Genomic DNA, 14,060 nt, shown 5'->3' on the forward strand with positions numbered 1-14,060 from the left:
TGTCCTTCTCTGCTAGACTACAAACAGCTTTATTGTTTTCCTGTTTAACTCTCTTCATTGTAAAAACTCCAAAACCACAATAAACTTGTCCTTACGTTCTTCCAGTCACTTCAATCCATTTCCCTTGCCAGAGGCCTTACATTTAATGAATTATTTAAGAATATCATTCCGATAAGTATAAAGACCTTGCAAAGAATCATTTAAAATATTTACCCCTTTTTGTCTGTACCTGTCAACCATAAAAACATACAAAACAAGTTAAGCTAGTCCATATCAACAGGGATTTCTGAACAGGAAACATTCACCCTGCTATTGCTGAAAAAACCCCAGATAATGGGAAATGCTCCATTTTATACTAAAGTAATTAAAAAAAAAAAACGACACACTTTCAGATCCCAAATACTCTTGGTCAAAAAGAGATAAGACAATGACTGCCCCAGATAATGGAAAGGATTAACTAACTTAATTCCCCTGAAATTTAACAAATCGGTGGTATGCCCACAGCGCTTTACTCAAATGTTTCATGACTATAGGAAGCCACAGGAAATATGAATGTGAATATTAGCAGCTTACCATGAGTAATGACCTCAGTATCATGCACTGGCTAGGTCACTGGTGGGCAATCTTATCCGCAAAGGGCCAGTGTGTATTCAGGTTTTTGGGATAACCTTTAGGTCAGCTGTTCAAACCCAGGTGTGAGGACTCTTCGGCCAATAAGTCCTCTAATTAGTAATCTAATTAGGGAGTTGCAGCGAAAACCCACATACACAGCAGCCCTTTGTGGGTAAGATTGCCCACCCCTGGGCTAGGTTATGGTCTTCTTAGATGTACAGTAGTCACTACAGATATAACAATCTGCCTTTCATTGTGTCCTGGAAACAAAATCTAAAAATCTAGGTCACAAACATTAGACGATTAGAGACCGCTAATGGGCATCCTCATCAGCCTTACAGTGCGTGTGCCATGGCGGCGTTCTGTGCTATTAATCCAGTTTCACTGCAATGTACAAGTGAATATAGCAGTCAAACTGTCAAGGACCTTCGGCCGAAACTTCCCAGTTGAATCGCAGTAGATCAGGGGCCCAGCACCATGGGAGTGAGGAAAAAAGAAATATCTCACTATCAGAATGACTGTAACTGCACTCACTCTGCCAAGGAAGATGTAGGACACTGTTGGGCTTCTCAAGAGGATATAATTACTGACTTCTCAGGGAGCCGCGTGTCACTCATGCATTTGGATCTGCTGGGTATTTTTCACCGAGGCTGCTGATGCCCAGATTACTCCATATACCACAGGACATCCAGGACCAGGACAGCAGAGGGGACAATGCACCAGCTTTTCCTCCAGAATACCAAAAAACTGTCTGACTCAGATATATTTGAAGAATGTGATCTTTATGCCTCTGCCATATGAATCATTCATTGCACCTTGTCAAGTTGTTCTATATGCATACATCTGTCAAATGAGTGATGGGATGGGATAATCGTGAAGGCCACGTTTCTGCATAAACCATATGCAGCTTTATATGACAACGAAATATCAAGGTCACTGCATAATGTTTGATAGATATACTCTGTGTAAAACTTCAAAACAAACACATACAACCACTCCTCTTAAAGTGGATTGAAGTCCTTTATTCACATTGCAACTGCATCGGCTACAGCCTCACTGAGAGGTTTCTGTCAATTTTTTTTCATGGCTACCTAAAGAAGGCTGGAGTTACTATTACTGCTATAATTTGTTTAGGCCTTTCTTTTAATTTGTTTTAATCCTTTTCTCAGACCGATGACAAACACAGCTAAGGTGCCTTTTGTAAGCATATATTATATATTAGCTTTCTCTCGATTTCTTTTTCATGAATTGTTATTTTATTGTTATTCCTTTTAATTTGTCTTGTGTTAGTTTCTTACATTATTCTTGATTTTATAATTTATTACGTCGTTTAATTCATGTAAGGTGAGGGGAGCGTCCTGAAAGATGCCCGTAAATAAAATATATTATTATTATTTTTGATATATTGTTGGATGGCCAACATCTTTGGAGAAGCTTCATGAAGTCTGCTGGGAATATATCTCAGCATATACTGAGAAATATGTGACAAATCACCAGTGTGGGGATAATCCAACGTAATGACTATGTTATAAATGAATTTAGCAAGCTCAGATATGCTTATTTCTCAATTTTCCAGTGTCCTCAAGCAGCACCAAGAGATAAGCTTGAACAAATAGAGTCTTGAAATGTAGGACATGCTGGTACAGTGCACTGAAACATGCTGGGCGGAGGCGAAAAGGTCCACAGTAAGCAAAGGCTGTGAGTGTTTACAACCACAAGTGGCTGCTTTTGTGAGACCATGATGTGAGACATTTATTTTGGACTTGAGAAGGCCTCTCATCCAGCATTAGATGACGTTATTTTATTAACTTGTTGCAGAGATATTTATATACAGTCACTATTTTTGATTATTTAGGCTTCAAGACAGCTGTATATTTAAATTAAACAGTTATGTTTGAATTCCATGCTGTTGTTTGCACAACAGAAGGTCACCCCGTGGACCTGCAGGCTGCTGCTACGGTTCTATATGGGCGCACCCAAGGAGGGGCAGTAAGTCTGTCAGTTTGGTTCTGTGGGACTGGAGTTTTTTCAGAGGGATGTTCTAACAGGTTAGGAACCACCATGACAGCAGTCTCTAAAAACCATTTAAAGTCTCTTAAAAGCAAGAGACCTGACATATAAATCACATCATGAACTCCTGGTTGGATGGCAGAAAACAAAAAAGACCCAATAGGGATATATGCATGTGATGAGGAATCATAAATGAAATGGCACAGGTTCTGTACAAACATCACTTTGCCTTTGTGTACCAGAATGAAGGCTGTTGTTGTGATAATGGTCACGGTAAAAAACTAACAAAAGTGCCTTGCAAACATCCACACTGGAAACATCCACACTGGAAACATCCACACTGGAAAACCCATGAATCAATGTCAAATAAATCAACGTTGATTAAACCCACTCAATTCTGCACAGATGGTGTCTTTGGTGTTGTTCTGGAATGAGAAAAAAAATACACCTCATTAAGTAAAAAGGGTATGTGTGAGAGTGAGTGTGAGTGTGAGTGCGTGCAGGTCTGGGGTCCATGGGAGAATGCCGTGGACAGTGGGCCCCTCGCGCATCTCCAGCAAGGACCAACAACTGACAACCCATCCATCACCTTTGCACAGCCCATCAACCTCTCTGCCTGGCATGGGCTGAATCTGTCATCATGATGGAACAGTGGGGGCAGAAAGTCAATAATACCTCATTTCTGATATTAATAATGCTTAATGGCGTTCTGCGCAGTACCTTTCAAAGCAACTCTGGATAGTTCGCAAGGCCCCTGGAGAGGGTGTTAGGCTGTTGTTTTTGCAGCCACTGGTCACATTAAGCTGCGGACCACCATGATGAGGAAACAGCTGAATCCTCGTACACAGGTCATCTGGTGCCTGGACTCCCAGCCCCAGAACAATGTGTCATTTGTTCTCACCTGTGATGGCGAGATGACCAACAGTTCCCAATGACTGTAGAGCACTTTGCCTGTAATAGGGCACCAAAGAATCGACTGAGCAGGGAAACTATGAAACAACTCCAGGTACAGTGGATCCTCAAAATAAAACATCAAATAATAGAAAACAAAGTAATTTTGAATTTTTGAAAAACTTAAAAAAAAAAAAAAAAAAATCTAAACCTGTTAAGTACACGTAGGTATATTAAAGTGAGTATTCAACAATTCACAGCCAGACATAGGAAACACATGAAACAGAATTGATAAATCATGTCTTAATCTAAAAAAGATACTACTAATTTTTAACACCTCTTAATGGGTTATAGAGGTAAGAAAAAACATCAAAAAAAAAAACAGTGAAGCCATTTAAACACATTCTGAAATACGTCTGCTGCAAGTCTTTGATATTATTTCACAAACCAAATTTGTTCTTTGTTCATTTTTCCAGTTTTTCAAATCATTGCTTGATTTGACAAGATGTAAAGTCTTTAGTGATAGATACAAGAGCATTACTGTTCAGAAAGATCTTTAAAAGACCAGTGATATGGAAATGAGACAAAAAACGAAATCTGACACAAAAAAGCAGAGAACTGCATGGTAAAATGCTACAGTGTGTTTATTTTTCAGATCTAAGCATGAAAACAAGACGATGAAAGCAAAATACGGTACCGGTTGTGAGTGGAGGCAACGCTGAAGCAAGGATCAGTGTCCTGCAGAGACTTTCAATTTCAATAACCTCAAGTCCAGAAAAAGCAGATCTGCTCTGGTTCTATTCCCTCTAATCCTCTTTATTGCCTAGTAAATGAGGAGTAACTAAAGCAGAAAATCATTTCTAACTCAGTATCCTCCCAACAAAGACTTACATTTGGCTCTTAGGCATTTAAAGAGCAATAGTCAAGAGTATGAAAGAATTTGTTTGACATCAGAAACACAAATAGTGGCATGTAGAACAACTTTCTCACTGGAATCAATAGCATTTTTCAAAAACATAGTTTTCTGGAGGCCACAAAAAACCCACCTAACCCTGTTTACAATAAACACCACAAACATTCCTGCTTCAGAAACAAAAAGATGTCGCATGCCCAGCTTTCCTTACGGGCGGCAAGGAGTGATTATCACATTGAGACATTTCTTCGCTTAGCTGACACCTTCAGTCTAGACAGCTTAGATTACAATTTTACATCCATGCATCCAAATTCTTACTGCTATTCCTTGTCGGAGTTGGGGGGGGGGGGGGGGGGGGTCTGGAGGCACAAGAGTCCATCACAGTAAGTAATTAATTCATACAACCAACAATTTAGAGATGCCAATTAGTGTAATTGCAAGTGATTGGACTGCGGGAGAAAACCGGAGTACCCAGAGGAAACCGGTGTTACAAGGGGAGAATATGCAAACTCCACACAAACACACAGCAGTGGTGGGATTCAAACCCAAAATCCTGGAAGTGTGATGCATTGCAACAGTGCTTGAGCCACAACTTGGGCCAACACTGAGCCACAGCACTACACTACAATTTTACATCAATTCATCTATCCATCGATTACCTGGGTCCGGATTGCAGGGTCAGCAGCCAGAGCAGGGATGCCCAGACCTCCCTTGCCCCAGCCACCACCTCTCGACTGTCTCCTCACCCTCTATTTAAGGTTGATCCCAGATACTCTGTGAAGGAAGCTAGTTTCTGTTGCTTTTATCCATGATCTCATTCTTTTGGTCACTACCTGAAGCTTGTGACCATAGGTGAGGTCAGGAATTTACATTGATAGCTTCCGGCTCAGCTCTCCCTTCACCGTGACAGACCATTTGGTTTAAATGCTGAATTCAGCTATAAATCAACATTTGGATGATTCAACCAACTAGTTGAGTACTCTGTGACTGTGACTCTTTACACTCAACTGGTTAGTATAACAAAATCTTGGTCTGGATTTTTGCTCTCTGGACCTGAAATCTCCACCTCCGGTGTATGTTATTGAAAAACTGTGTAGCACAGAAGCTTAATGACTGCTTGGGTTCAGATCGGGAAGGCCATTCCTTCCAATCACACCATTCCAGGTTTCACAGTTGTGACCCATGACTAAGTCCCCCAGTAGAAGAAGCCCCCCCCAGCGAGGCGTCTTCAAGAACCCCATCCAAGATTTCCAAGAGGGCTGGTTACTCTGAAATGGTGTTAGGTGCATATATTGCAGACTTGTAGTCAAAAGGAGGCAACCCTCTTGTTCATGGTGGTGAGCTCCAACTTACTGGTGCCAAACTGAGGAGCTATAAGTACACCTACAACTGCTTGGCACCTCTCGCCTGGGGCAACCCCCTTCCCAAGAGTTTGGTTCCATGCTGTGCACTGAGGTGAGTCCAACTATCTAGATATTATGTATCTGCCTACTCAGACACAAGCTCAGGATCCTTTTCCCACCGAACAATATTGGCAGTTGATGATCAGTCTGCCAAGGCCTCTGCCTTCAACTGCCACCTAATCCACATGGCACCAGACCCCCACAGCAGCCCCCCTCCCTGCCACAGCAACCTCCCCCCCACAGATGGTCGGCCCACAGGAGGGAGGGTCCATGTAACACATTTGGGATTTGCCTGAAGGGACCCCATGGGTAGAAACCCAACCACCAGGTGTTCACCTGAAGGCCCTCCCCCCAGATCTGGCACCAGGGTGGGGCCCCAGTCTTCCTAATCTGCCCGAGATTACATAGAATTTTACAGTGTTTTCTTATAAAATTGTTGGACATTTGCTGATGCAAAAAAAAAGAGTGAGACATCCGTTTCTAGACCAGTCTGCCATTAATCGTGCCAATGACTTGACACTGGACAAAATTTGCAGTATGACTTCATGTACTTCTGTACTGCTTATGATTATCTTGTATATTCTGTGTTCTCTCCTAGTTCTATTCTCAGCAACGCTGGACTGAAATCAATTGCAATCAATTATTCAACTTGGCCCTTTCCTTCCAGCGCTAAAGGAAGTGCCCCAAAACAAAACCATGATTTAACAACAAATCTCCACAGTGAGGTGCAGCCAGCCCCTCTGGCCTTACAAACAAGACTGCAGTGATTAGATAAACTATTTATAAGGTTTGGAGTCTAGAGTATCACACAGCTACTTTTCACAGCGGACGGAAGACCTTAGCATGTGAACACTTTCCCTGTGCAAGTTGCTTAATAGCTGCATTCAACATTAAAATTAGATAATATTTGAGATTATTGATTCTACAGCAAATTTTTATCAAAAGAAAAACATTTAAAACTCATACTGGATCCCTAAATTTGACATGACTTCTGCAATTAGGTTAACTGTAAAAAAAAACACAGTGAAGTATAGAATTAGACTGTACTGACAACACAAACAGAATATTGTCTTCAAAAAGGGGAAGATTTTCAATGTGTCAGACATGCTGTCTGCTTAAAAGAAACATCTATGTTTGTCTAAGGCAAACACTGCAATAGTGAGACAGTTGCCGTTTAACTGAAAAGATCAAAGATTTGAACAACAAAACAGCAAAAAAAAAAAAAAAGCCTTATGGAAAGGCCAGTCTAATCCATCCAACTTATTCCTACACCTTCAGCGGGTCATGAAGCTCAACCGTGTCCTTTTCACTAAGACATGGCCAACAACAGCACCTGCCTTTCAGTACCACAGAGACATGCTAAGCTGAGGCACACGTCACAAGCCAGAGATATGAAGTGTGCCTAAATACCAGGAGCCTGTTGGTTCACAAAGGCTATGTACGTGGGTTGGGGGGGGGGGGGGTCAATTGTCTCCTCTGTATGTTATCTTTTGCTGCCTTCGAACAAAGATAACCTCTAACAGAAACAATTCAAGACAAACCACTTATATAAGTTAAGCCCTCTAATTAACTGCTCATATTTTGCCACTGTTCTGCTGGTCCTGAATGGCTCAACTAATCATCATGGAAGGACCATAGCGTATTTATTATTTGCATTGACCTAGTACTCATACAGGGGAAGAAACGTTTCTCCAATAAATAAAAAAATAAATGTTAAAGTCAATAAAGAGTTTCACACACAGCATTCAAGGATAATGTTCTCTAAGAGCATCCTTGACATAATCTTCAAGACCTCTGGTGGAAATGCATCAGATGTCTGAGACGCGGGTGAGAAGGATCCTGGTCTCAGAAACAATAGTTTGGTTGAGTCCCCCAGACAAATTATTCTGGTATAGAGGACCACTACTCCTGGCCTCTTCCGGCACATTCTGACAGGCCTATTAAGGCCTCAGATAACTTCTTCTTTATTTATCATTCCACCAGGGTCCCTTCATCCAGGTCATCCCAGGAATATATGAACTGGGGTCTGCAATGTCACTCAAGCCTTGCCAAGTATTTAACCCCACTAATCCATTTTTATCCAAAGGTACCAAAGCAGTCTGTCATTATCCCGGTAAGACAAACTATTGGATACTCTGTGGCCAATTAAATAAAATGTAACTTCAATTCTCATTGAATCAATATCCTAAATGACTGTGGCAGGTGTCTGAAATGCCTCCACAACAGATGGTCTGGTCTTATAGAACTGAATGGACCACAAGCTTTAGCATGACAGTGGCTGCCCAAATGCACTGTTGAGGCCATTCAGCAAAAAAAAAAAAAAAAACATATGACTGTCACGTCGAGGGCAGGGATGGAGGCGAAGGCAGGCGTGCGGGAAAACCAAAAGGGGCTTTATTAAAGGAAACTACACTACAGGCAGGGTAAAGGAAACAGACCACGAGGGGTCAAAACAGGGTAGGGAGGATCAAGCAAGAACATTAGACATAGGGCGCACTGGGGAGCACATGCAGGCAGCAACATCAATGACTGGACTCAGGATCGCAGGGCTGAAGGATGCTTTATACAGGGCACATGAGAGACCAGACGAGAGGCACCTGGGGTGATCCACACGAGAGCTGTAACGAGAGGTAAGATTAAACAAGAAACAGGTGTGGCTCATTAGAACCACACAAGGGAGAGAACGAGGGGGAAGGGATGCAGGGTGTGACAATGATAGAGGGCATTTAAGACCTCCACAGATCTCCTGCACCAGAGCTGCAAATGGAGAAATCAGCTAGCCATGTAAGCCTGGCTGTAGCATCACATGAACACATTAACTGCAATCAGTGGCATAAGAGTGAAATCATCTACTATGAATCTAGAGTATCAAAGCAATAGTTTCTCAGCCCTATCTCCAAAATTAACATAGCCCAGTTGCTTTGTAGTGTCTAAAGTATGGCATCAAACATAAAAGGCACAAAAAAATCTTCAAAGTAAAGAGGAGGACAAGAATAATGTTTTCATATTCCTTTTTATGTATTCTACATGTATTGTGAATTTCACGTGCATCATGGCCTGGGACCTACAAACTTTTCCACTTCACATACGCAAGATAAAATGATCGCCATATGTCCCCAAAGACTCCAACTTTGGAGAACGGAAGTCATAAATTATTGCAGTACATCATTTCCTTGCCACTAAGTCCAGTCACCCTTAGGACATACAGACAATTATTATTATTAGTTTCCACATCTCCTACTCTTATGGAACCCATGTACATATTAATAATAATAACTGACAGTGTTTTATTATATATATATAATATATATACCCCTGCGGCCCAGTAGGATAAGCAGTTTGGAAAATGGATGGATGGATGGATATATATATATATATAAATGCCACAACTGAAGACAACATTCGTTCATCCTTCATTCGTCAAAAGATACAAACCCTTCTAAAGCACTGGAAGAAGCCAGTGAAAGCCAGCATTTCTTCCATTCCTCTGCAAATGTTTGTAATGATCCTTGTTTGGTTTGACTAACATTGAGAATGACCTAAGCAGGGCAGCAACACCTAATCAATAACGTTAATAATAATCTATAATAACATAGTTGACAGAGAATTTTGTCAATGATTGGTTGCATTTTTGCGGTTTGCTGTATACATTGCGTATGCTGACATCACCACCACTGCTCATTCTTCTCTTTTGTACCCCAGTATATGCTATAACAATCCATGCACATTTGTGTGCAGAGATCCATGTGTACGTACTGCATTTGTCTGTGGATGATGCTCGTGGTCAGCACATGTGTGCAGCATTGGTATTCCACCAGACCAGCAGAGGGTAAAAGTATTGCAACAATCACAAATACAAGCAGTGTAATAAAATGGGTAAACTTATATGAACAGTTTGTTCATGTTACTAGGCTTGGGCAGTACTACTATATCGCAATATTTTTAAATCTGGGCAACAAAATTAGCCAGGACACCCCAAGTTCGACAAATTATATCTTCAAGATTTCAAAATGTGTTCATTTGGAAAATACCATCAAATCATTGCCGTACAATCGTTACCAAGCTATATATGGGGGAGACAGCAGATCTTTGTTTTTATAACACGTTGTCATTTTAAATAGTGACTGTCAACACCGAGGAAAGTTTTTATTACAACTCTAAAAATATTGTTGTATTTTAAATAAAGCATTTGCACCTTTCTTCAAACCCTGTCTTTTGGCTCAACTAACTAATTAATTGATGGACTGATCACATGATTAATTGATTATCAAAATAACAGTTTTTTTGCAGCCCCAGACCTATGTGTGATGTGTTACAACCGGCCAGTAAATAACCTGAAAATGTTGACAAAGCCCTTGTCACTCAGTAGATTATGTGGATTAACCTGGATGTGCCTGAATCAGAGGAGGATTGAATGAAGAAGCATTGCCCTGTAAACAGGAAAACTACAGTGCTGCTTCTTTGATAATCGATCTCATTACACTTTATGTCATGCAGGTATTTGCCAAATGATTAAAATAAAAATATATAAAACGCATTTTGTAAATGTAACACTTTGCTATATTAAGATCACAAACTCATATTTAAAAATACATTTTTATTGCACGTTTTTAATGAAGTATTTCTTATTTTTTTCCCCATTATTTAAAACAGAGCTACTACCATGCAACAGTACACAATCTGCATTAAGATTCAGAGATTTTCTAAGCATATTATTAAAAAAAAAAAATCATTCAGAATTAGACCTGTTCAATATGAGAGATATTTACAGCTACAGTATGCAGAAACCTTTAAGAAGCTTGTGGCTTTTGCCAGCTGTTGTTCTATGGGCCTGCACTCAGCATCTAACACTATATTACACATCACTTGAAACAAAGGACAATGAGCTGGTGAGTTATTATACTGGTAAAATAATTTTCACAGGCATATCGTTTATCCTAAAAATAATGGTTCTATCTAGAAAACCTGGAACAGTAAATAAATCTTCTCACACTAAGTTTATGGCAAGCCAAATTCATTCTGCATGAGCATTCCAACATTAAAGCAACCAGCTGTGTGTATCCTAATCCAGAGATATAAGGAAAAACACTAACATATTAAAAATACATCCTCTGAACTTCCCGAAGCCCAGTTTCACTGATATGGAGGAAAGCAACGGCTTTTAAATGTTTGCTGTAAAGCTTGGTCTTCAGTTGGACAATGGCGCCCTCTTAAGGACACAAGATTACATTTACACAAATCCTCAGAAACTACTACAGGACTCAATGTGTCCTTTACAAATATTGTGAAATAACTGGCTTTTCAAGGCCTTGGACACCTCCAACAAATCCACCACAATCACTACTATTTGTGGCTGTTAAGATCACTTGAGTACAGCTCCACTGCTGTGAAGGCATAAAACAGTAGAACGTTCTTTCACCGGTGACCTTCATTATCTATGCCATAATCATGTAGTTAGTGACAAGCTGCTGGACAGCTGGGATCCTTGATGACTTACATATGGACAAAACTAAAGGCCATTTCTGTCACTTAAACTAAAATGAACAAAATCTGTACATAGAAAAGCAGATATGAATGACTCCACATGCAGAGATGAAAATCGTTTTTGCAAGCAGTTGTCAGGGTCCATTTCAAAAAAGCAGTCAAACAGTTGGTGTGCTGCACTGCAATTTGTTTGTTCGCTGAACACTTTTAAGGCTAATAAGAAATATGCTAAGGGTAGCGTATAGCAGACATCAATCATAAGAATATGTAACAAAGCTATACTTCCACTTACCAGCAAAACCCCCATATGCCAGTTATGAATATTGATTTAGGTCCCCACTATGGTTCTCCTAGTAAACCTGTCAACCCATTAAAGGATTTTATAAACTAAAAAGGGTCTAATATATAATGTATTGTGATGACACTGAATTACACGTATGGTCATGTACAGACATGTAAACAATCAGAACCAAAAGAGAAGAAACTCTGAATGCTGCAAAAGTACATTAATTAGTATGGATGCACCTAATACAAGTGAATAAACTGATACAAACACTAGTACAGAGACAAAGAGAGACATTAACCACCAGGCATTGAAATGAACAGAAGCTCTTATCCAGTATATTGTTCTTGGCGATAAGGCATAATGTTGTAATGGTGGTACACGCAGTAATTTCTGAGGTGGTACACAGTGTAAAAAGATTGCAAGCCACTACTTCATATACCTTTAAACTGCCAGTGGTATGTTTTTAAATCATAATTAAATACAGCCTGTCGATCCATCTTTTTCCACAGAGACTACACAATGAAAATCAGCCCCTCTAATCAGCCCCCTCGGCAAGTTTTAACGAAGACTGTGGATTATCCATCTACTGTTTTTTCATGCTTTGACATTGTTTTCAGCTAAAAAATTTGTGCATCACTTGATGCCATGTGTGTGTATTCTTTTGTGTGTGTGTGTGTGGGGGGGGATTTCCACATTACCATTCATCCTGTTATTTATAAATTAGAACATCACAATTTGCAATTTTTTTTTTTTGCACATCACCCAGGCCTGACTGTTATCAGTATCAGTGAGTAACAGCATTGGTTCTCATACTTGGTCTGACAAAAATTGCTACATCCCTACCAATTAACAGTATAACACCTTCAAGCGTAACCATTTTCTCTGCCAAATTAGCTTTTCACATGCCTCCTTTTGGAACCTATCATAAACACGGTTTAGGTACAGCAGACAATACCTTTGCATGTGCAAACAGGAAACTTTCAAGTTTCACTGATTCAGAAGCTACAATTAGAGGGGTGTACCTTCTATTCTTATAAAAATAATGTACTCAAAAACTAGCTGTAACCACTAATGCTCTTATAATTGTTTACCTAAGCATGTGTGCACCTCTTTCTCACACCAGTTACTGAGTCTGGAGGGCACCCCAGTATATCCTAAAACCAGTACTGTGTCACATCCCATGCTCCCTTCCCTTGGTGTAGGAAGATGAGTAAAGCCTCACCCTCTAGTGGCTCCTCACGGAGATATGGGGGCAGATCCTCACTGCTGCTGTCCGGCGATGGGCTACCATCCTCCACCAGATCGCTATCTGAGTTGGGTCCCTTTATAGGGAAAATGGGTGATGGAGAACAGTAGTTAACACAGTCATGAGTTTCATTTCATAATACAGGAAAAAAGACAAAGAAAAGTGCACTAATAAAATGAATTAAAAGACTAAACTGAGATAAAAAATTTAACAGGTAAATCATGTATAAACTGGTATAAAATGGGTTCTGTACTTTGAAACAACAGCAACTAAAGGTGCAGGGAAATGAAAATAAACGTATAGCAAGTACATACTTCAGTTGATACAGCTATACACGTGGGTTTTATTTTATTAGTTTAATAGGATATTCACCACCTGTAGGCGTATGCACAGCTGGGTCATAAACAGTACCCATATAACAACATTAAGGCCTCCATTTTGCGGATAAATAACAAAATAAGAAAACCAAATGGCACTGTCTATAATCGCGACAGTATCCACATAATTTGATGCAAGAACGTCTATGGACCAGTTATCTAAATTATTTCATGCAAGTGGTGAGAAGATGTCATGCAACATTGTTTGCAATGGAATTATATATAATTATTAGGCATACTTTTTCATTACATAAAAGAGTCAATCCGTAATTGTGGCATCCCGACAGTATCCGGCTAGATGCATTACGAGAAACTGCAACAGCCTACGACTCTGACAAAAACAAATCCACCCCCACTAACCTTCATCGCTGTCAGAAACACAGCACAACTTCTCCGTCTCACTTCTGGTTTATAAATGCGACTTAGCTACCTTCCGAGAAGGCGCTGTGCTGAAGATGGCTTATTTTTCGCTCGAATCAATAAAAGTATTTCACGATTTACAGATTTGAATATGTTTTTCTTGCTTTAGTGTAACAGGAAGTGACGTTTTGAATGTTTACTGTCCGTGTGTTGCTGCACTACGAAAATTCTGTCACCAGAGGGAAACAGTGAGCCGCCATCTGTAGTGTGTTCTTCCATAACAATCAAAAGGATTCAAGATCTTTATTGAAAAGATTCATATGGACTTTATAAATTCCACTGGGATATTCTGCTACATACAGCAACAAGAACATGCAAATATAAATATATTTTCAAACATTTAGACAAGACGCAAATACAAGTTGTATTGTATAATGAGATTATATATTCTAGGGGGCGGCATGGTGGTGCAGTGGTT

The 14,060-nt window shown here is 40.0% G+C and overlaps 1 protein-coding gene across 1 annotated transcript in view; it reads right to left on the reverse strand.

Moving 5' to 3' along the window:
- Window positions 1-13,775, reverse strand: part of LOC125704270 (transmembrane protein 263-A-like) — a 90,375-nt gene extending 76,600 nt beyond the window's left edge. The window contains exons 1-2 of the mRNA XM_048969706.1: window positions 13,583-13,775; window positions 12,822-12,921 (exon numbers count right to left, since the gene is read on the reverse strand). Coding sequence (XP_048825663.1) covers window positions 12,822-12,921; window positions 13,583-13,588 — 106 coding nt within the window. The 5' untranslated portion in view covers window positions 13,589-13,775. The remainder of the gene's footprint in view (window positions 1-12,821; window positions 12,922-13,582) is intronic.
- Between the last annotated feature and the right edge of the window lie 285 nt (window positions 13,776-14,060).

This window comes from Brienomyrus brachyistius, chromosome 11 (assembly GCF_023856365.1).
Source record: "Brienomyrus brachyistius isolate T26 chromosome 11, BBRACH_0.4, whole genome shotgun sequence".
In the NCBI taxonomy this organism is placed as follows: Eukaryota; Metazoa; Chordata; class Actinopteri; order Osteoglossiformes; family Mormyridae; genus Brienomyrus; species Brienomyrus brachyistius.